Source organism: Capricornis sumatraensis, chromosome 16, assembly GCF_032405125.1.
Source record: "Capricornis sumatraensis isolate serow.1 chromosome 16, serow.2, whole genome shotgun sequence".
Taxonomy (NCBI): Eukaryota; Metazoa; Chordata; class Mammalia; order Artiodactyla; family Bovidae; genus Capricornis; species Capricornis sumatraensis.
This window is the reverse complement of record NC_091084.1, coordinates 30,975,221-30,999,205: the sequence shown is the minus strand read 5'-3', so window position 1 is coordinate 30,999,205 and position 23,985 is coordinate 30,975,221. Positions and strand designations below refer to the sequence as shown.

The 23,985-nt window shown below is 40.6% G+C and overlaps 2 protein-coding genes across 3 annotated transcripts in view; both read right to left on the bottom strand.

Annotated features, from left to right (window-relative positions):
• Positions 1–5,947: 5,947 nt before the first annotated feature.
• On the bottom strand, positions 5,948–14,407 carry ATP5MG (ATP synthase membrane subunit g). The gene is made up of 3 exons (XM_068988815.1): positions 14,095–14,407; positions 8,243–8,403; positions 5,948–6,786 (listed from the first exon to the last, which is right to left on the bottom strand). Exons 1-3 carry the CDS (start codon positions 14,144–14,146, stop codon positions 6,688–6,690), a joined length of 312 nt encoding a protein of 103 aa, XP_068844916.1. The 5' UTR covers positions 14,147–14,407; the 3' UTR covers positions 5,948–6,687.
• A 1,875-nt stretch (positions 14,408–16,282) lies between these two features.
• UBE4A (ubiquitination factor E4A) overlaps positions 16,283–23,985 on the bottom strand; it is a 37,638-nt gene continuing 29,935 nt past the window's right edge. For both annotated transcript variants that reach the window (XM_068989406.1, XM_068989407.1), the window contains exons 17-20: positions 22,988–23,168; positions 22,373–22,520; positions 20,852–21,009; positions 16,283–19,260 (exon numbers count right to left, since the gene is read on the bottom strand). In XM_068989406.1, coding sequence (XP_068845507.1) covers positions 19,131–19,260; positions 20,852–21,009; positions 22,373–22,520; positions 22,988–23,168 — 617 coding nt within the window. In that variant the 3' untranslated portion in view covers positions 16,283–19,130. The remainder of the gene's footprint in view (positions 19,261–20,851; positions 21,010–22,372; positions 22,521–22,987; positions 23,169–23,985) is intronic.

The following is a 23,985-nucleotide window of genomic DNA, read 5'->3' as shown; positions in this document are numbered from 1 at the left end:
TTTAAAAACAAAAACAAAAATCCTGAGCTTATATGGCTTTCTTTCTATGCCTCCACCTGAAAGGTCATTAAAGACGGTAACCATTTTTCTACCATCACGTTGGAATTCACTGTTACCTCAGAACTATATTTATTCACTTGTTCTATTAACTTCCTTACCCTCTTGAGATCTAAAGTGAGATGACGTCAAGGTAAAAATGTAAGTGATCCTCAGGGGAAACAATAGCCATTTTAACAAGGAGGCTGTAATTCAAAAACCATACAACAGTGTTTTAATTGCTTTTGGATTTGACAACCCTAACTGAATGTATCACAACTTCGAGGCTCTAAAGATAACCTTTTTTACTTTGTGCCGTAAGTTCAACATATAATTCCTATAAAAGTCCTTTCATAGTTTGCATGTGTAAATCCTACCAGGAAGAGTGTGGTGCTACAAACTTAGGTATGATGTGCTTCTTTCAGCTCTATGAAGGATATAAATCCTGAAAGGCAGGCGTGGCAGAGAAGGAGGGAGTTAAGATGATCAGTGCCTAAGAAATTTCTAGGATTTTCAGATTTCAGGCTAGGTCTTCTGTAAAGGAGCTTCTGCTGCCACGCTCTCATTCTTCCCTCCGAGGCCTTATGAGAAGGCAGTCCTGGGTTAAATTAACCTTGCTTGGTAGTGAAGGTCTGCTAATCAGAGGTCCAAATCTCTGAGGTTCAGAGTTAGAGGTTGAGATGCAGGAGTGACTCAGCTGGCATCAGCTTTGTAGCAGTCTGAGCCTGCAGGCTTTCAGGAAATGAGTCCCCCAGGCCTGCATCTCCCTCTGTGGCAAACTGCCACTAAACTCTGCTGTTTATCAACCTAGCACCAAACACGGTAAGTTAGAGTTTGCTGATTTACTGTCTGAAAACCTATGATATACAAGCCAGATAGGTAATGTGATAGGCTAGGATTACAAAGCTGAATTAGATACTGTACCTTCCTTAAAAAGCTTACAGTTTAGCAATGGGAATAACAAATGTTAAATGTGTCATTAGGGTACAATGCTGTGTGCTATAAGAGGCCCAACAGGAGGGCAAAGGGAAGCCGTTTAAGAAAATCAGAAAAGACTTCTCAAAGTACGACAGAGATATACAGGTAGAAAGAGGATAAAGGCAGAGGGAGTAGCATTTATAAAGGTACATATTCATTAATGGATAAATTAACTTATTAATCACATCTGTATTGAGTGACTATGTACTTAAAACTTGGGATATATCACTGAACAAAACAGATTTTTAAAAATTTCTGCCCTTTTGGGGTTTGCATTTTTTAGCCAGGTAAATCAATAAACATAACAAACCAGTAAATCATGTGGAATGTTAGAAGTTGAAATTTTTGGAAAAAGGCAGGGCAGGAGAGGGGTATTTGGAGGGAGGTTTCTGGCAATTTTAATTAGGATGTTTGGGGAAGCTCACACTGAAAATACTGAGTGAGGTGAGGAAGCCAGCCCTGGGAATACCTTGAGGGAGAGCATTTCAAGCTAAGTAATCAGTAGTGCTAAGGCAGGAGTTGCCTGGTGTTTAAAGAAGCGCAAGGGGGCCAGTGGAGCAGCATGAGAAAGAAGGTGGAGGGAGGTGAAAGCCAGATCTTGTTGGGCCTTGTAGCCTACTCTAAGCCTACTCAGATTTAGCTTTGAATCTGAGCAAGGCAGGAACCACTGAAGTGTTCTGAGCAGAGGAGTGACATAATCTGACTTACCTTTTGATAAGATCACTTTGACTGAAATAAAGAATGGACCACAGACAGGAATCTTGGAAGTGGGAGGCCATGTATAACGGCATTTCAGCAATTCCCGTGAGAGGACAGCACTTTGGTGTTAGCAGCGGAGGTTGTAAGAGACAGACATATTTTGAAGGTAGGACTTCTTGAAGGATTGATGTGGAACATCAAAGACAGGAATCAGGGATGACTCCAAAGGTCTTTAGCCTGGGCAACCAGAAGGACAGAGCTGCCATCAGCTAAGAGGGAGAAAACTGTGGAGCTGGTTTGGGGTGGGAATGGGGAAGAAAATCAGGGGTTCAGTTTGGATATATTGAGTGTCTATTAAATACCCAAATGGAGGCAGAGAGGCATATAAGCCTAGAGTTCAGAGGAGAGGTATAGGCTAGAGCTATAAATTGGGGAGTTGTCAGTTAATATGTGTCAAACCCTAAGCCTAAATGAGATCTCCCTTTAAGGGAAGTTTTTAATGGAATGATTGCGGGGGGCGGGGCGGGGGGGCCAGAACTGAGCCTTATGTTTGGAATAGTTCAAAGGAAAGGAGACCAGAAAAGGAACCTAAGAAGTGAACAAAAAGCAAGGAAGGAGGAAGGCCAAAGGAAAGCTCTGGAAGTCTATCAGAGAGTGCATCAAGTAGGAGGAAATAGCTGAGGCCAATTTTACTGAAAGATCAAATGAAGTGAGGATTGAGAAGTGACCCATTTAATGTGTCAGAGCTGTTTCAGTGGAGTGGTAGGAACGAGTGCTGGATTGGAATGGGTTGAAGAGAGAAAAGGATTTGGAGACATTGAGTACTGATAACTCTTGAGGTGTTTTGCTGCAAAAGAGGGCTAATCTTGTGGGAAAAAAATGGGTTAGATAATACGTATATACACTCTTAGGAACAACAGAATAGGGGGAGAAACTAATGATGTAGGAAAAGGGCAGACATGATAGCAGCACAGACCTTGAATAGAGGGACTAGCTTTAAAAAGGAGCATGATCTAGGCAAGGTGGAGAATATTTATGAGTGCAGATAGCAGTATGTGAGATGATGCTGTGGGAGTCAATGGAAGTTCTCCAGATGTTTCGGTTTTCTTAGTTAAGCAGCAAGCCAGGTCATCAGCTGACACAAATCGTAGCCCAGAGAAACAGTGTGGTTGTCAGGTAGCGCTTAGCACTAAGCGCCTTCTTAAGGTTTTGATCATGAATATAGTGAGACTAGCCACCTTGGCTGTTTCCGCCAGCTGCACTCAGCTACATGGGTGCAAGTACAGACTAAGACTAAGCGGATTTGGCCAAGGATGTGGTTTTGGCAAATGAATACAACAAAATGAGAGGCAAAGCAGTTCAGGGTTTAAGACAGTGATCCTGATAGACTACGGAATATAAACAAACTGGGTAAGGAAGGAAAAGAGGACATCAGGTGTGAGGGAGGTGTCTGATGGTCATGGTGCCTCCAAATTAATAGTTGGGCTATTAGAGGGAATGGGCTGGAAAGATAAGGAACAGGTCATCAGAGAAAGGGATGTGTGAAACAGAAACTGTGGAGTGGCTGAATTTCTCGGTAACAACAGGAATGAGTGCCCAAGGAAGGTGAAGACACAACCGCTGGACTTGGACTTTCTAAGGGAACTGAGGATAGTTGGAAGCATCAGTTGCGTCAACAGTTCTAACTTCAGCATGCATCAGAAATTAGAGAGCCAGTTGAAACAGACTGCCAGATCCCACACCTAGGTTCCAGGTAGGGCCTGAGAATTTTAAATGTTCCCTTTCTCTGAAACTACTGATCCGTGTATATGTTGAAATTATGCAGAATTAAGACAGAAATAGTTTTGTAGAGTGACATAAAGTCAGGAGGAAAAATTTACCAAGAAATATAGAGCGGCCCGGTGAGTGGTAGAAAACTGACCATCAGGGGCAGTGGGGTACATAATCTGAAAATTAAAGCTTCGAGCCTTATGGGGACTGGTTAGAAACTGTGGCTGAAACCCTGCTTGGTGCCAGAATGAGATTAAAGCAAGGCTAAGGCATACTGTCAAGGCTAAAGGCCTGGCATGTATTTTATCAGTATTTTAATAGTATCAGGGCCTTTCATTTCGCAAACAGGCCTGGTAAGGGAATCTCTGGTGGAATTGCTATTGTATTCATCTGAAAAGTGATCATGGTCATACCAATTTATATTTCAGTAGAAATGAAAACCACACTAATTAGGAAATATTAAGTCTCACAAAACTAGGTATCACTTTACATAAGATTAGGTAGCCTGATATCTAATGGGACAAGAAAGCTTAAGAGCTTGATAGCAGGGCAAAGGACTGGGAATATACAACACAGAATGGAACTGTGATTCAATGGAGGGAAGTATGTAAGGAGTAAAGGAGGGGCAGAGACTATGTGGGATCACCCCTGGAGCCCAACTGTGGTCCCACTGATTATGGGATCCTAGTCAAATCACCAAGTGTTTCTGATGCTTAGTTCCTAACTTCTTAAGTGGGTCTACCATTTATGCCACGTGCTTCAGAGGAAAGCTGAGGGCTAAATGAGATAGTGCTATACAAATATGAAATATTTAAAAAAGGCAAGCTATACTGAGCTATCCTTAGAAATTTGGGAAGCATATATACTTCCTTCAATGCATTTTCATTTCCTGTCCTTAACACAGCCCAATCCTTTATGTGGCATAAAGACACTTTTTGATCTGGTCCCCACTATCTCTGGTCTCACTTCACTACTCTCCTCTGTAATTGGGAGTCAGCTGTACTGTGCTCTCAGAACAACCCCAAATGCACCAGATCTTCTCACTCACTAGTTTTACAAGACTGTTTTACCTGCTCAGTATACTTGTTCCATTCTTCTTGGTTCTTACTCTTCTGGTTTACTTTTTTAAAAAAAATTTTAACTTCACATTTCTTTTTCTTTCTAGGTTGTTTTATCTTGAAGTGAAGTCGCACAGTCGTGTCTGACTCTTTGTGACCCCATGGACTGTAGCCTACCAGGCTCCTCCATCCATGGGATTTTCCAGGCAAGAGTACTGGAGTGGGTTGCCATTTCCTTCTCCTGGTTTACTTTAGATATTAGGTCCTCTGACAGCCTCCCTTTGTTTGGGACTCTGGGTTGAACTCTTCCATTCACACCTTGTACTTTCTTCATTACAGAACACCACGTTACCCCAACTGTATGCTTAGAGCAACCAGACCAAGCTCTGTGAAACAGTTAACAGTCTTGTTCATGAATGTTTCTACCATTCAGCATACCTGGATTTAGGAAGTGCACCATAAATATCTGAGGTACACTGAAGTTGCCAATGGCAAAAACCTGACACAAAAAACTTCAGTCAAAGACAGCCTGAACAGCTCTGTGCTAAGAGGGAAGACATTTGGGGTTTAGGAGGTCAAAATTAACAGGCCTGCAGAAATGGCTGCTTCATGGAGTCCACTGCTATTTTAACACAAGAAAATGCTCTACATACACTGTTAGCCACCATACACCAGAGGTGTGCCAGATGGCAGAGGAGGAGGAAGTAGCAGTGAAGTGAGTAGTAAATATTTATTTTGAGGACTTTCTGGTGTGACCATGTGGTCAAAATAAAATCACATTACATACCATGAATCAACTATGCTCTGTAGGTTCTTACTAGTGCCAGTGGACCACATAATACCTTTAAATTAAAAAAAGTTAATTGCACTACTCACTCACACATGCAAGAGAAACTCATGAAAATCACCGTTATTGTAGTAGGGTTTTCTCAGTCTTCTGCTATGCATATTTTAAGTTACTGAATGCTTTTGAAAAGAGGTAGTTTCAGTTTTGACCACCTGCAGTAAGCTAGGCATTATCTCACAGTTCAGAGTAGCAGTGTCTCCGTGGAGAGTTCTTGCCTATTATGAAGAAAAGCTCTGCCCTTTACTGGCTGAAGCAGCAGTGTTCTGAACCAGCTGGTGAATTTGGGATTGACTGGATAAAGGTTCAATATTGTTAAAGGATTAATACTAAATTGTGAGCCATGCTTTTCCAACATGCAATCGTTTTTTGGTTATCAACAGCTGCTATTCCATGTTGTGCAGTGGCTGCAAGAGAGTCACCACAGATGCAGAAATGTACCAGTGAGCTATTCATAGATGGTAAGAACCCCAGGAAATGCCATTGAATGATTAAACCACTCCCAATCCTCAATAAAATGGCTCCAAGATAACAGACTTATACCAATCACTTACATTTATTTCAGGACATAATATACTATTTAGGCCCAAGGAGAGTACTAAATCATAACCATGTTAAATATCTATAGGATGTTTTATTTTTGTGAAGATAGGTCCTTAAAAACTGGACAGATTAATAATACAACAAATATCAAAATCAGATGAAAAATACGTTATTGCTTTCATTCACTCTGTCCTAATGTTAAAGATGTTACAAAGATACACAGATTATCATCATGCTGTTCTTTTGGAAGGCTATATTCAAGCTGACAAGGTGTTGTCAAAGGGATCTTTCTCTGATTTTTGCAAAGAAAAACAGCCCAAATTGTATTCTTAATGCTACATGATTTAACTGTATCATGCTTGGCACATGGTATTATTATTTCTCCTACTGGAGCAAGTTCTCATTTTCTCAAAGCCTTCCCCCCAGCTTTTCTAGAAATAAAGCTTAAATATCATTTATTTCAAGCTTTCAGAATAAAGTTAACCTCATTTATACAGGTACCAGGTTGGTATACTCATGTATATCTTTTCCAATTGCAGGCTAAGCAAAGGCATTCATTTAGAACTGTATTAATACATTAAAGCAAAAGACAACCCGACTTAATTTCAAGACAAATTATGACCTTCCATGTAGTGTTTGATAGAGAAAACACTGACTCTGACACATTGTCTTATTTTATTCAAATAGCAGTCTGTTCACACATGGTCCAAGAACACTTGAATAATAAAGCAAATATAATCACATGTTAAAAATTGGTCTTCAAACATCATAGCCAATGATGCCACGCTTGCCTATGATCTCGCCAACATAAAACCACATCCACACCTCAGTGGCCACCAAACCATTCAGTAGAGCTTCCTGAAAAAAGAAGCACAAATTTTAATGTACTTTTTTTTTCTTATATATTTAAAACTATTCTTTTCCAGGATTAAGTGACAAAGAATATAAGGATGCTATTCAAATTAGAGGGCAGTTTTAGTCAAAGAATTACTGATGTTAACTTTAACTGCTGAGAACCCTTGAACTTTCAATTATGTAAGGTAAGTAGTCCAGAGCTTATAAATTCTTTCAAAGCATTCTTTGAAGACCTGAACTGACTTAACCCTTTCATTATTAGTTTATGAGACACTTTATGAGCCCTGATACAACCCACATCCTGGAAAATAGCTGCCACATTTAGAAAGGGCATTCCTATGAAAGGATGGCTATAGGAAGGCAAATCTCTGAACAGACATTTCTGTCTGGCCAAAGAAAATCTGCTGCAAGATGAAGTATTCTATCTTTCCCTTTAGACATCATTTTTATTCATTTATTATTTAGTTTAATTCTTTTCAAGTATTCAGCAGTTACTCAGTTTCACAGATGAGTATTTTAATGCCCTAAAAGAAAATGCACAGAGTTACAGAAAACAGTGTTTCATACAAGCACAAATATGGATCTTGAAACTCAAGTTGAAACACAAAACCTTTCCACAACAAAATTGGGCCTTTTTCTTTTAGCACCTGGAAGTGAATTTTCCCCTTCAAATGAAACCAGAAATACTGGAAATCTCTTGAAAAACAAATATATTTTCTAGAACACAGGTTCTAAAGCCAGCAATAATTTATTTAGGCTTTTTGTATCCTGTGCTTAGATCAAGCAAACATAAAATCCAAGTTCTAATTCTCTTTTGGCGGGGGGTGGGAGTGGGTGGGGGGTAGGGGTTGGGGGTTAGTCGTGGTGGTGGGGGGAGTGTGCCGAGAGGCATATGGGATCTTTCCCTGATCAGGAATCGACCCTGTGCATCCGACACTGGGAGTATGGAGTTTTAACCACCAGTCTGCCAGGGAAGTCTGCAGATTCTAATTTTATAGTCTTTAGGTTTTATCTCCACCCTTCATATCATATTATATGCTTCTAGGTTTTGGTGTTTTTATGTCCCATGAGTGTTAGTTACCTGATTGTGATATAGTCCAAGAAATCTTTTGGCCAAATTGGGGAAAGTTTTAGGACTACAGACAAAAAAGTACAGAATCAACAAAGCAAGTCATCCTATTTTAATGCACCAACCCCAAATAGGAAACAAAAAAAAGCTACCCAGTAAAAAAACCACTTCTTCATTATAAAATTATTAAGAATATAAGACATACAACAGTCCAATTATTTCAACCCAGATGACAAAGTTAGAAAGGTAAATATCTTTCTCCGCAGTCAAAAAAGAGATTTTATGCTGGTTCCAGCCTCACTGAAAAATACATATATTAATCAAAACAGAGAAATCCCAAGGGAAGACATTTTCTATATGCACATACGTTTTCATTTAGCCCATAGTTACCTTAACAGTGAGCTGTTTGAAGCTACCAGTTTTAGCACTGTTGATAATTTTTTTCAAGCTCTGAATTGCTGTAGGGATCTCAGCAGGGGTTGGAGGAACCAGCTCAACCTTGGCATAGTACCAAAACGTGGCCAATCGAGGCTTCGAGTAAGTCACAGCAGCTGGAAAACAAAACAAAACAAAAAACCAGGATGAACTCACTAGAGACCGAAAGAAGCAGATGTGTGGGCTGGACACAAATATTTATTCATGCATCACATTCATTCACCGCTTATACCAAATGTGCACCCGGTGTGAAAAGTCAAAGCTGCTCCCTGGTAACCAGAAGCTTTTAAAGATACAGAACACCTGTGTCACAAGCCAGTTCAGTCAGGCAGGAAGCTATAAGCACATCCAATTATGCCAGGACCTCACCAGTGGCCAGTACCAGAGTACTGGTACTTCATTTATTAATGGCAAATCTAGTTAACTACAAAGTTACTAGAAGTTGGATTCAAAAACAAGAAAAGAGCAGCAATGTAACTGTATTTTCCTGTAGAGACAAGAAATTGGGGGGGAAGTGGTGAAGGGGAAGAAAGAAACTAAGTAGAATGGCATCCTTAGGAATAAGATTAAAACTTGTCACAATATTGGCCACAAATCCAGATGGAATTATACCAATTAGTACCCATTTTGGGTATCCTCATCAATATGTGCTGGATTAACAAAAGCACAGCTGCTGTTCCTTCAAAATACCACAAATAATAAAAATAAAACCTACATGTATTGTTAGGAGCAGCCAAAACTTGAATCTGTTATTAAGCTGAAATTCCTCAGTAATAGTAAACAGTATTTACTATTGCAGGAAAAGAAAGATTTTTAATGAGGTTAGATGGGAGACTATGGTAGTGATTCAGCAGGAGAAAGGTATTTTACATAAAAAATTACAAGACAGCATAATAAAAATTGCACAAATACATAAGCATCCATCAAGTGTCTGCTGTTCAAAGACTGATAATCCAAAGCTCCTGGCACTTCCCCTATTATTAACTGCCTGTATTTAGGTATTTCACTACTCTTAAAATTACTATCTCCATCATCCCCTGGCTTAGGGCCATGGGTAAATCTTTAAGCAGACACAAAGCTGTAATAGAGAATTCTAAATAGAACTGCCAATACCAGTAAGATGGTGTTATCAAGGAGAACAAAGTCTTAACAGTCAACAAACTGTCTTTAAAATTATCTTCAACACACAGATATAATACTCTTAAAAAATACAAACAAATCAGTACAATATATAGAAATGCTGTACTTAGTAAATTTGCTTCTCAGGGAGCACAGGTTAAAAAGTTTGAGACTGCTTTTACATGTATACAAGGGATGAACAAGGAATAAGTGAATGAATGGTGGATGATGGCAGCTAGGTTTCTTACTAAATAGAGGGGTTTTAGATGGGGGAAAAACATATCCAGTGGTACTGGATTAGAGTTGGAGACATTCAGTATGAATTCATGTTTAGTTGACATAAGGTGGATCGATATAGAAACAATTACAGTAGACCCTTCAACAACATGTGTTTGAACTGTGTGGGTCCACTTATATGTGGATGTTTTTCAATAAATATGTACTACGGTACTTCATAATCTGAGGTTAGTTGAATGAATGGATGTGCAACTGTGGATATGGAGTGCCAACTGTAAAGTTATATTAGGATTTTCAATTGCATGGGGGTCAGTGTCCCTAACCCCCACATTGTTCAATGATCAACTGGCGTGTCTACACACCCATGGGTGAGTATACAGATGGTCCCCAATTTCCAATGGTTCAATTTACAATGAGAGTGACACACAATCAGTAAAAATGAATCTTGAATTTTGATCTTTTCCCAGGCTAGCCACAGTGGGTACCATACTTTCTTGTAATGCTATTTCAATGGTGGGTACTGGTAGCAAGCTGCAGTTGACAGGCAGTCATGTGTTATGAGGGTAAACAACCAACACACAACCATTCTGTTTTTTCACTTTCAATACAGTACTCAATAAATTACATGAGATAATCAGATTAAAAAAATAAAATAAAAACAGGCCTTATGGTAGGGGATTCTGCTTAACTGTAGGCTAATGTAAGTATTCTGAGATCAAGGTAGGCTAGGCTAAGTTGTTTGGTGGAATAGGTGTAACACATGCATTTTCAACTTACAATATTCTGAACTTGTGATAATTTTACTGGCATGTAATCTTCTTATTAGTAGAGGAATACCTATATACAGATACCTCCTTGTCCACTGTCAGGGCCTACAGGCAATGATATTCTAGTACAGCCATCCCCCCTTATCTGTGATTTTGCTTTCTAGTTTTACTGTCTGTAAATATTACATGGAAAATTTCAGAAATAATCTCTAAGTTTCAAATTGTATGCCTTAGTAGTATGATGAAATCTCATGCTGTCCCTGCTCCATTCTAATGTGACATCACAATGGCTACATCATGCTCCCCACCTCATCCCATCACATACACATTATAACATCTCACTCACAAGAAGGATGAGTACAGCACAGAAAGATTATTTTGAGAGAGAGAGCCCATGTCCACACTTTTATGGCAGTGTTGGTCGCTCAGTCATGTTTGACTCTTTTGCGACCCTATGCACTGTAGCCCGCCATGCTCCTCTGTCCATGCGATTTCCCAGCAATACTGGAATGGATTGCCATTTCCTTCTCCAGGGGATAATCCCGATCTAGGGATCGAACCCAGGTCTCCCACATTGCAGGTGGATTCTTTACCTCCTGAGCCACGAGGGAATTCCTGTGGCTTGAAGCCCTGAAACCCTGTATCAGAGTATTTTATTAGAATTGTTCTAGTTTATTATTGTTGTTAATCTCTTACTGTGCCTCATTTATAGATTAAAATTTATCATAGGTATTTTGTGAGTAAAGGGTGATTAACACAGTCGAGAAGCAAGGAACATACCCAGTATCTAGATCTTAGCCTCAAAATACAATTGGCCAATAAAAGGAACTAGGGGTCCTTGGAGAAAGGGCAAATTCTAAGGCTGGGGCAGGAAATACACAAGTCTGGGAAATTTCCTGGCAATCCAGATGTCAGGACCCAGTGCTTGACGGGGCCAAGGTTCAATCCCTGCAGGGGAATTAAGATCCTGCAGGTCATTTGGCATGGCAGGAGAAAAAGTCACAATTATCTCACAATACTGGAAAAGTACAGGGCGATATCAAAGGGGCAGAGGTGCCAAACTGACAGGGTTCTCAATGGCCAAAGCTGGAACAATCTGAGCAACAAAATAAATAATGTACTACTGGAGGTACAAGGTATGAAATAAATGTACATGAGTCCACACAGTATGGACTGAACAAATATTAACAAATGGGGAACAGACATATCTTTCTCATAGAAGAAATTCTATTTAAATATATGTAGATATTCCCTCCTATAGGAGAAAGAATCCTGACTCTGCCTCCCCCAATTTAGCTACTTTCTTCTAAAGAACAGAGTATGGAAAGGAAAAAATAGTATCTTTAGGAGAAACCTAGTGAAACTGCCTTAAGTGATGAGAGCTAGTGAGCACGTATGGCTATCACTTGTTGATGCATCCTGACATGTGATTAGGGGACTTCACGTCTGTGGTATTCTTTCTCAAAATCCATAGCTCCATGGAGCTTCCCTGGGGGCTCAGTGATCAAGATGCCATGTTTCCTCTGCAGGGGGCACAGGTCTCCCTGGTCTCGGAACTAAGATTCTCCCAGGCCACCAGATACAGCCAAAAAAAGAGAAAGAGAAAAAAGAAAAAAAAGTCCATAGCTCCAGACTCATCATGACAAAAACACCAGACAAATCCAAATCGCGGAACATCCTTACAGGATAGATACCTAGGCAGAGACCTACATAAATACCTTGAGACTGTCAAGGTCATGAAAAGTAAGGAAAGACCGGGAAAGTGTCACATACACAGGAGACTAGGGAGACTGACAACTCATTGCACTGCAGTACCCTGGATTGGCTGCTGGAACATAAAGAGATTAACTGGAAAAGCTGGTGAAATCCAAATAAAGTCTCCAGTTACGTAGGAAAAAAAATAAAAACAAAAATCCCAAGACTCTATGATCTTTTTGACGGAAGTCTGATGAAAAAAATCACTTATTTTTGTAAGCTTCTTTGTCCTCCAGGAGAATTAACAGATAAAATCAGTAATTTTTTTTAGATATTTAACATTGATACCACAGAGTTAAGTGACAAAGCAAAATGCAGCTTCACTTTAACATTCTGGCCCAGCTGAGTTCTGAGTACTTCTGAAAGGATAACAACGTTTATCTTTAAATTATTCATAATAATAGAGGAAATGGTTGATATAGTTCACAATTAAAATTATCTTCACATTACTTTTCTTTTTGTAAATTATTATTAAAATCAGTTTGCAATTCCCCAAGACTCTCCACCAAAAAGATGTGAAAGCCATGGAAAGTGAAAGTGAAGTCGCTCAGTCCTGTCCAACTCTTTGGGATCCCGTGGACTGTAGCTTACCAGGCTCCTCCGTCCATGGGATTCTCCAGGCAAGAATACTGGAGTGGGTTGCCATTTCCTTCTCCAGTGAAAGCCATGGAAGGAGGGTAAAAAAATCCATCTGAAATCTGTGATTATAAATATTAGCCTCAAATCATCCATAAAGTCCAAATAATGAACCCACTACTACTTCTTGTATTATGTAAAAAAGTAGAGCTTTATGTTAGTCAAGTTGCAAACGTAAGTTCTTTGGTAAAGTGTGTAAAATGACAGTAATAGTAGTGGACCATGGGTTTCTGTAGAAGAGGATCAAGTATTTAAAGTATCTGACACTGTCAGGCCTTCAGTAACTCACTATTCCACTGCTGATGAAGAAAAGGGAGGAGACAATGAATAAGAAAATACCGACCCCAGTAAAACAGGTTCAAAAATCTACACGTATTAAAAAATTCATTGTATTCACTTTCATAATCAAATCTGAGAGAAAGCCATTCACAGATGTGCTTCAACCGCTTACTAGAATACAGCACTTACAGCACATCTAGCGAAGAAGCTTCCGTCTGCTTAACTGATCTCATTTGGGGGATAAAATGAATAGCTTGCAGACAGAAGAAACATTTACTGAGAAGACTACTATTCTGGGCTGTGACTATTCAGGGTTGTTCTCCAATACAGCGTTCCACCAGTGAAGGACGCATTCAGCTTTTTCAGAGTATCCCCACGAGCGCTAAGCAGTGATAATAAATATTACTGTTTACACATATTCCTTTCTGTGTTTACCGGAGCAGGTATACTCGACCGTAACGCTCAGTTCCACCTAAAAATTTCCTTAAAGGGGAAGCATTTCAGTATCTGGTCAAAATAAAAAGCAAAGGCAATGTTTCGAAGGTCATCCATCCTTAGAAATTCTGCAGCCTTCCAAATACTCCAATGAGAAGCAGACAAGCGGATGGGACTGTATTTCCATGCTTTCCCGTGTTTCTGCCCGCCGTCTCCCTCGCTCTCGCAAAAAAGCCATCCCTTCCGTATTCCTCCTCCTGGAGGTCGAAGGGCGTCATGGCGGCTGCAGCCGGGCAACTCCGGCTGTCTGCACATTCCCTCCCCTCACGGTCGCGGTCAGAGTTCAGAACCTCTGGGTAGCAGAGAGAACCCAAGCCACAGGCCTGGCCAGCGGAAGGGTAGAAAAGAACCGCAAATCTGTCTTCTCCCTCACCCCGCCGCCCCACCCCCGCCCCAACCCCTCCACTTCAGGCCCGGCCAGCGGCGGCTCCCTCCGGTCGCTTGAGTCCTCTCCTTGGGCCCTCGCAGGCCTCCCCGCCCGCCCGGCTACCCGCGCCGGCTGGCTGACGTCTCGCTCACCGTTGACCAGCGCCGGGGCCTTCTCCGCGAGGTTACGGACAAACTGGGCCATGGTCCTAGGACGGAGAGCCCGTCACCCCGACTGGCCGGCTGAATGTCACCCGCCTGGAAGGACCTGCCACAGGACCCCGGTCCGCTTCCAAGGTCAGGCCTCTCCTTTCCGCGCCGGTCCGAGATATTTAGGTGTCCCACTGTCTTTCCGGCATCCAGTGGGCCAGTTTCTTTTCTTTAGTCACAGAGGAGAAAGTGGGTACGAAAAGATGAGATCAGAGAGCACGTAAAATACAACGGAGTTCCGCGAAGAGGCAGGCATTTCTCTGGGCAGCCGCTCGCAGAGGTCCCGAAGGCCGGCGTGAGCAGAAAATGCGCATGCGCCATGGGCCTCCCGGGCAGCCCGAGGCGCAGACCTGGGGTTTTTGGGGTGGGTTTGCAGCTTTTTTGAGAGAACGAGACGAGTTAGGGCCGGAAGGCACCGCTGCAGTTTTTCTAGGCCAACGTACTCGTCTTTCAAAGGCAGAGAGGGTCCTAAACCAGATACGTAAAGTTAGGGGCGGAGCAGGCGCCACAACTTGCCACCTCAGCCCATTGCCTTTAGTTGACCTTTTGTAATCCCTGTCTCCCTTGACTCCCGTATCAGGATTGGAATCCAGTTCCCCTCATTCCCTAACCAGCTGCAAGGAACTGTGCAGATACAAGGGACAAAATCACGTTTACTGAGGGCCTCCAGTCTGTCAGCCTTTTTGGAATTTAAAGAAAGCCTGTGTGTTAGGTAGTGACCTCACTTAAGACGGGCATTGGTAAATAAATGGCTACAGAGCTAGTGAGTGGCAGCGTTGGGATTTGAAAAGGTGGCAATGGAAACAGAAGAGGCATTAGTACAGGATTATGTGTGGTGCTGATGTGGGAAGGTTTCTTAGAGAAGGGGATCCTTGGGTTGATATACAATGGAACAGCTATGTACTACAGAGCTGAACTTTGTGGTTAATATGACTGGAAGAAAAGATATACGTAGGGATGTGGCCTTCGATGAAGAAAACAGAATAAGTAATATACCCGGGGAAGCGTAAATAGAAGTAAAACTGATTGATGGAATAGAGGTGAAATGAAAAATCACAATGAGTCAGGACAGTGCTTCAGCAAAGGAGTGCTTCAGTTGCCTGGTACTCCAGAGAGGTAAAATTAAGAATTAGAAAATTAATGTAGCTATATAGAAACATTAACTAAAGCAGGTTCAAACAATTAGGACAGAAGCCAGAGTGAATGAGTGAAGAAATATGGCCATAAAAGGATAATGGTCAGAAAACCAAATATGAGTGATAGGAAAATCAATGGAGATTGAAGATGGAGAAGTGGGATTGACAAGATTCTCAATGAGACCGGAAGTAAAGTTGGAGTGATTAGCCTTGGAGTCTTGGGGCCTTTTCCACAGATGGGATGATGAAGTTTGAAAGTGGAAATTCTGCAGGCTATGAAGTAGAAGGCAAGGTCAGAGTGTGAAGGGCAAGTGGGAGGGTGGGAGAAAATTTAAGAGGTTGAAATTTGGACTATCTGTTGAAGTTAAGGACACATAGAAGTGTTGTTAGGGAACATCAGGGACAAGTCTGCAGTTGTACCACTCTAAAGATGGTGTTATTTTTCTCCAATAGTAGTCTGTGGCTGGGATACTGGAGCAGAGGGGAATGCTTGGGTTAATCTGGGCTGAGGTTTTGCATAGCAGGGGTACAGAAACAAGGGGCAATAAAGTGGAACTTGATAGTGAATGATTAGAATGAAGGACCTGGGGGACGTCCCTGGTAGTCCAGTGGTTAAGACTCTGGGCTTCCAATCCAAGGGGCAAGGGTTCAATCCCTGGTTAGGGAGCTGAGATCCCACATGCTGCAGTGTGGCCAAGGCAAAAAAAAAAAAGAAAAAAAAAGACCTGGGCTTTAGGCCAGATGAAAAAAAGTGAAGCCAAAAGTGATCTGCTTAGGAAAAAACATGCCCCAAGACTCATCTGAAGATAACTCCAGGGTCCAGAGGCCTGGTAAGGCAGGTTAGGTCAGCCAGCCAGACATTTGCTACCACCTTTTTTAAAAAAGTGATGTTCAGAGCCCTGTAAGTTTTCAGAGGGATTTCTGAAACTGCTCCTAGGTTTTTAATACTATAATAAAGGAAATGATAACAAAGGTTTTAAGTCAGATGTTCATTTATTAAATACAGGCTTTGAACAAACACCCCCAGGCAAGTTTGACAAGAAGTAACCTTCCTGGAATGTTTCAAAATAGTTATGTTGATCAAGTTTTATTTCATTCAATCTTTTTGTCATTTTGTTCATTTTCTTTGTTTCCAGGTTCTTTTTCTTTTCCTGTTTACCAGTTAGAGCATGTGCATTATTTCCTCACATGACATCAACAGTGCAGCATCAGCCTCTGGCTTGTAAAGGCACCCAGTAGACTTATGCTCTGTGCAATGGCTGCTTAGCAACCAGCATCAAATAAAGTAATGAAGCTTTTGTAGAGTGTGATACCAAATAGCAACTGGCACCTTCACCTGCACCATTAAAAAAAAAAAACAAACCTTTGAAGTTTCTTTCGGTTTTCACATATCCATTAAAAACTATATTAAAAACAAACAAATCCAGATTGCTTGATAAAGCCTACTTAAATAATTTTCCAACTTTAGTATTACCCTCTTAGTAAGCAATACTAGAGCTGATTAAAGAGTCTTCATTTTTCTATCATACTCTAGCAAAGTCAACACATAAAGCCAGGTATGTCAGAAAGTCTGCTCTAATAGATTTAGAGTTTGCTTCTGAGTTGTAGACACCACCACCCCTCTTTAAGCTTCCAAGTGTCCATATGCACCATGTTGTACCAAGAGAATTTTTTAGTCTCATTTTTGGGATGTTCTTGAATTATGTCAAGGAAAGGAAAAAGGCACAGAGGACACTTGGTTTCCTTACCCATAGTGGCCTTAAGCTATGCACTTGCCTTTGTGATGAGTTTAAAGATATTCAGCAGCATTCATGGTGCTATAGCCACTCACAGAAAGTTTCAGGAAAAGAGCTTTAAAAAAAAACTGCCAGAAAAGACTTACAATCTGAAGACTTAATACAGAAGTGGAATACAGACACAGATACAAGAGGCAGCATAAGGTTGTTAACTAGAAAGCTGCTGGGAACAGCTGCCTTCTGAGGTTTTGTGCCCGCATTTTCCTTCCTTTCTTCTATAAAACTCTGGTCTTTTCCTCACTTCTTTTAAAAGTAAAAATATCCTATTTGATTGGGTTTGGAAGATAAATGCAAGCAGATTGAAGCTTATTTTATACAGTTCATTCTCAGCGAAGTAGAAGATAATAAATAGGAAATAAAGCTCATTTTCAGAAAATAAACAAATCCTGTCAACCTGTGCCTTAGAAGCCCAGGGAACACACTGAATTACTATCATATGTTCTGATATTTTTGAGGGTCCTGGACTGCCTTTTTCACTTATAAGCACAGTAACAGGCAACATCTACTTTTTATCTAGTGTGGGATGCCCTCTAACTTCAGAGTTTCCTGCTGGAACCATCAAAAACACATCAAGGACTGCTTGTAACAACTTGAATTGGATTACCATAAAACTACCGTCTTATTTCAAAGAGGCTACGGTTAACAATAATGTCCTTGAAGTGAAGCAATGACCTCTACTTCTAGATCATATCACTCTTGTTAGTTGTATTTTTGAGTTTAGAGGGATACTGGTATAGACAGTCCATAGGGGAATGAGACTTACTCAGCATGTTAAGCTGCACGATTTAGTAGGGAGCTCAAGCTCAACTTGTAAAGTGAGGGGCCCATCCACCTGGTAAATAACTATATAGGGCTAAGTGGATATTTTAAATGGCTTGTGGACACGGTTGTGCTCAAATTCCTATTCTGTTAATTGATGACCTAAGGCTGAGTTAGAAGCAGCTCTTATCAGGTCATGAGCCCAAATGAACATAAACTATATACATTTTACAGCCTCAGAATTTTGTCTAGAGTAAGTGTTAGTAAACAGGCCACATACTGCATACATCTTACCACGGAAGAGACAATATAAAGTGGTTCTCTATATTACACTAGGCCAATATAAAAAAGTACATGGTATATATATATATATATACTGAGATACACTGCTGATATTAGTGTCTTGAAATGACATGTCTCATGGTTACAATATTTGTTGCCTAACTTTTCTACACAAGCCTGGTCCTTGATTTCCGGTAGATAAAAAGGGCCCCAACAGCCTTTATTCACCTTGGAGTTTTCTGAATAAAGTGTCAAAACTGCAAATTTGTTCTAGCAATCCTCCTAAAAATATTATAGGGCTAAGTTTTCTGTGTAATGACAACTCCATGGAGGAGTGTTTGCCCTCCAAGGTATCTCTGAGTTACAAGAGAACACAAAACTGAGAGCTACCCACCAAAGTTGCATAAGATTCCTATTTCCATCTCATCGGTCATCTTATTAAAAAAATCTACTCAAACATCAAGGTATCTGCTTTTATATAAAAAGTTATTCTGTAACAGTGTAGAGCTGTAACAAGGAAAACGGCTGGGTCATGAAATCTAACTAGTAAAAGTACCTTGATAACACAGGACTTTCTGATATCAGCTGTCACTGAAATATGGGATATCATATACTTAAAAGCAGTGCTCATCAAAGATGTTTGAGCAGTTCTTGGAGAAGAAATAGTAAGGAGGCGGGAGGTTTTAATAGCTGAAGTTAATATAATTTAAGGTAGGAAAAGGGAGAAGGAACAGGAAGAGAGAAAAAAAGGTAAAAATTAGTGATGATTTCTAAATGTGGTGATGCTATAAGAAGTATAATTTCCTGTAAGCTAGGTGCGCTGTAAAGTTCTTAGGAATTTTAATTATCATAATTTGAGCAAGAGCAGTTCTCTAATTCAGTAAAGGGAAAAAAAATAAATAAATAAAAGGCAAGAAAAAGGAAAGGAACAGAACCAGAAAGAGAGAAACCACAATTGTTTATCTACACTCTGGGGTTGGTTTTTGGTTTGCTTAGGTCACAGTATTTATTCAAGTTGCTCCTTCTGTTGTTGTTTCCTCTCTGCAAGCCACCGTTGGATTTTTTCTTTCAGTTCTGTGTTTGGCCGGATCTGGTCCATGGTGAGGGGACTACGGTTAAAGGGATCTGTTTGGTCACTGGGACAAAGAAAAAAGGGAGATGGGGTTATTTCTGTAAGTTCTCACATCCTCAGCCAAAAACAGAACACCTGGGCATCTCACCCTGAGACTGAAGCTAGAGGGTATTATTATGATTCTGAATCGAGTGCTGGCTTGAGGTTAGAAAGAATGAGATAAGAGAGAGTGTGATTTAGGAGAGCTTTCTTTGCAGATTATTTACTTACTTTGTCTCTCTGCTTAACAAACATTATCTCAACATTGCTCTTCAGATGGTGTGTGTGTGTGTGAATGTTAGCTGCTCAGTTGTGTCTGACTCTTTGTGACCCCATGAACTGTAGCTTGCCAGGCTCCTTTGTCCATGGAATTCTCCAGGCAAGAATACTGGAGTGGGTAGCCATTCCCTTCTCCAGGGGATCTTCCTGACCCAGGGATCGAATTTGTGGCTCCTGCATTGTAGGCAAATGCTTTACCATCTGAGCCACCAGGGAAGCCCTGCTCTTCAGATGGTATTTGATTCCATTTCCCTAAGACAGAGACCCTGGACAATCATGTCAGCATAAAGAGCTGTTTGGAGTTTTAGTGACAGACTCCTGAAACAGTATAGGATGTTAAAGGATAAAGCTTTGTAGACTGACACTTGGTTTAGTTAACTGACTGCTCTTTAACTAATGCAGATTATGGCTTCCTCCCAGGTAAGATGATTTATAACATATTTTAAAGGCTAATATATCTTCTTTCTGTATTCTGAAGCCACAATAAAAATATAAATTCTCAGTGACACTTTGGAAAAGACATACTGCTCAGCACAGCATCATGCATATAGTGAGTGCTTAATCACAGACCATCAAGCAAAAAAATCCTTTTTTCCAATATTTAAAAAATATTATTTCCCTAGATCTGGGTCAGCTTATATAACTTCATTTTAAATAGGCAGAGTCTCCTACCCATTTCTATCTAATGCTGTACTTAGAGGAGATAGGCTGAGGAAAACTTGAAGTCACCATGGCTGTCTTAACAGCTGGAGCAGAATGTCGGAAAACCCATATGATGAGTGTAAAACCTGAATTAAAAAAAAAAAACAACCAAAAAACCCCAACAACCTGTCTTTTATATTTTTACAACTAAAAGTGAAAGTGAAAGTTGCTCAGTCGTGCCTGACTCTTCGAGATCCCATGGGCTATGTAGTCCATGGAATTCTCCAGGCCAGAATACTAGAGTGGGTAGCTTTTCCCTTCTCCAGGGGATCTTCCCAATCCAGGGATTGAACCCAGGTCTCCCACATTGCAGGTGGATTCTTTTACTAGCTGAGCCACAATTTCAGGTCAACTTATACTCCAGGTTGATTTTATAATAAATATTGATAGGAATTATTTCCTTGAGGAAGAAGAGGTAAGGTTAGCGCCAGCATTTAACAGTGTCTTATATCGGATGTTGACATCCTTAACAATCACGTGATATACTTCTACCAAAATGCCTCCTCCACACAGCACATTAATAAACTAACAATCTGGGGTACCTACTGGGTGCACAGTACTGTAGTGGGAGAAAAAGATGACAGCAGACAAAGGTACATGTGTACTCCTGAGGCTGCTTTTGGGGGCTGGCTCACCTGAGCAAATGTCTGGCAATGGTGGATCTGTCCACAGTCACTCTGGAGGACGGCAGCACCACAGGGTCAGACATCAGTGTGCTCATGATGGGGTCCAGGAACTCATCGCAGGCATCAGCATAGGTCTCCTCTTCCTGCTGTTGGAGGTCTGCTAGGGACTGAGCATAAGAACCAGCCAGTTAGGGGGAATTAACAGAAGCAGCTGAGTTCAAAATGCTCCGTGACGATTCCCTAGTCTTAAGGGGTCATTAATAATCCTGTACAGAGACAGGAATAATTTTTAGCTTTATGGGCTAAACAAGCCAAGATGGATATTACAGGAGCAAATTTAACATTTAGCCCCAACTCTGAAACTTCAGTCAGTTTGGCTCAGCTGCTAGTAGTCATGACTGGAAAGGAGTTTAAGCGTTAACAGGGAACAAAACAAAACAAAACACCACAGACAACATCCATACTTCTGACAACAGCTCTGTTGTAAGGGGATGCGAGGTTGCAGGGGTTCTTATTTGCATAATTACAGAGTCATTCATGCAGTCTGTGTATGAAAAGCAGTTTCCGGTTTTAGGTACAAACAGGTATAGGAGTTTAAAAGTGGCTTCAGCATTTGATTCCTTCATGACTCTAGCTCCTCAGGGATCCATCTGCCTAAGCTCTAGGCAAAGATGAAGCCCAATTCAATAAAAAAGTAACTCAATGAAGGGAAGACTGTTATCAGTTAGGAAGGTTTTCCATTAGACTCTGCCATAATTTTTTCTTTTTCATAATTGTTAATGAAGCTGCTCCCACCAAAGGGATTAGCTGAGTACAATATAGTATTATAATCTTTAAAATGTATGGCTATTCCTATATAACCCAATTACAGAGAACAGAGAAAAATCAACAAAAATCAATGACTAGAAGCTACTAATCCTGAATTTTATTCTAAAAAGCTCTGTGTTAATATCACATATTTTCAAATCTATTGGTAACCCTGTACAGAGTTTTCATAAAAACAACCTATTAAAAATCTGTTAATTCTTTTAGCAGAAGCTTCTTATTTTTCTGTTCTCACCTTCATATTGAAAAGAATATTACTATTAAAGAATGTGGTCGTTTTACTTATCGACTGGCTAGGAGGATTCATTTATTTATATTTTCTCAACACAATGCACTTTTCCCCCATGCTGCTAAGTCGCTTCAGTCATGTCCGACTCTGTGCGACCCCAGAGATGGTAGCCCACCAGGCTCCCCCGTCCCTGGGATTCTCCAGGCAAGAACACTGGAGTGGGTTGCCATTTCCTTCTCCAATGCATGAAAGTGAAAAGTCAAAGTGAAGTCGCTCAGTCATGTCCGAATCTTAGGGACCCCATGGACTGCAACCTACCAGGCTCCTCCGTCCATGGGATTTTCCAGGCAAGAGTACTGGAGTGGGTTGCCATTGCCTTCTCCATTTCCCCCATAAAGTTGGGTAAAAAAGCAAAACAGCTGAGTTGACAGTATGATTTTTATTAAACATGTTAATAAGCAAATTATCGTCCTCACCTTGATTCTCTCTGCTAAGTTGCTGAAAGCCACAATCATATTCCCAGGCTTATTTATTTTCTTCAGGACTCGGACTGTCTGTGCGAAGAGAGTTGGGGAGTAGGAACGGCCATCTTTGGGCACAGTGGCACAGAAATTCTCCTCGTCCCTGGAAGGTCAGCATCAGAGAGAAACTAAGCATCAGAGGGTAGATCAAAGAGGGCAGTAACAGAGGGCTTGAGGAACAAAGTACCCCATCACTTAGGTATCATGAATGTTCTTTTGTTATAGAATGATCTCTTCTAATTTTTAGGAAGGAAGTCTTATCAAGTATTTGGTGACCATAAAAATATACTGGTTAAAAAAAAAAAAGCACTGCTTTTCCAAACAATGAAACAATCAGTAAAGTTTACCTTTGAACAGATTAAGGCAGAATGCTGGAAATTCTAAATAACATCCCACAGGTCTCACAAAATCTAATGATTTAAAACTGCAGAAGACTACTTTGTCAGCCAACTTGAAACAAATCTTTTCTACTTCCACATAATTATCAGCTAGTTATTTCATTCTATTAGCAAAACCCCCAGTTAAAACATGAGCAACCCCTCTGGCCTGCCCCATTTAAATCTCAGGTACCCAAGATTTAAGTAGATGGTGCAGATATCTGAAACGAGCTGCTGGGGTTTGAAGTCAAATTCACTGAAATCCTTGACTTTTAAGGCCCCCATCTTGGGGCCAACCAGGTGCTGCAGGAAGTAGTTCAGCATGGAGATGATGCGCTCGGCCAGGAAAGGATGCACAAAGAGGGACTTGATCTCTGGAAAAAAGCCAAAGCCTGTGAAAACCCAATCCACTAGAAATCTTCAACTTACTGTGTCCTAGAGTTTTACTTAGAGACCTCTGGGGACTGCTTTCTTTGAAATACATTTTCACTGCAGTAATATTAGAAAATATTAGATAAGCAAAGCAAACAAAATACAAAAACCACCACTCAGAGTAAACACTAGTTACATTTTGCTAATATGTCCTAGCTTTTCTGTCCATATTTACACACACATACATTTTTAAAACACAGTGATTATCACATTATATATACTCTCTAACTTTTTTCGTTAACAGTATCATAAATATATTACCATTTATAGGTTCCGGTGCCACAGGCCACATGTGGCTATTTACATGAACTAAAATTAAGTAGAAGACTCCAGTCTCTCGGGTACACTAGCCACACAGCAAGTGCTCAATGGCCACATGCGGCCGGCAGTGATAGTACTGGACAGTACAGATTTACTATTTCTGTCCCATAAAGTGGGCTTCCCAGGTGGCTCAGTGGAAAAGAATCTGCCTCCTAAGCAGGAGAGGTGAGTTTGATCCCTGGGTTGGGAAGATCCCCTGAAAAAGGAAATGGCAACCCACTCTAGTATTCTTGGCTGGGAAATTCCATGGACAGAGGAGCCTTGCTGGCTACACTGGGGGTAAAGAGTTGGACATGACATAACAAATAAACAACAATCATATACAGCACTATAGGACAGTGATGATTTATACCCTTTTTAACAACCACATATGACTGCACCATGAATTATTTATTTACTCTATCTCTGTTGTTGGATATTATGATTGTTTTAAATTTT

Excerpts from the sequence above, each read along its gene's own strand:
- ATP5MG (XM_068988815.1), bottom strand. The coding sequence starts at position 14,146 with ATGGCCCAGTTTGTCCGTAACCTCGCGGAGAAGGCCCCGGCGCTGGTC. Across the intron at positions 8,404-14,094 it reads GGCCCCGGCGCTGGTCAACG|CTGCTGTGACTTACTCGAAG; the intron begins GTGAGCGAGACG and ends TTTGTTTTCCAG. Across the intron at positions 6,787-8,242 it reads TCAAACAGCTCACTGTTAAG|GAAGCTCTACTGAATGGTTT; the intron begins GTAACTATGGGC and ends TTCTTTTTTCAG.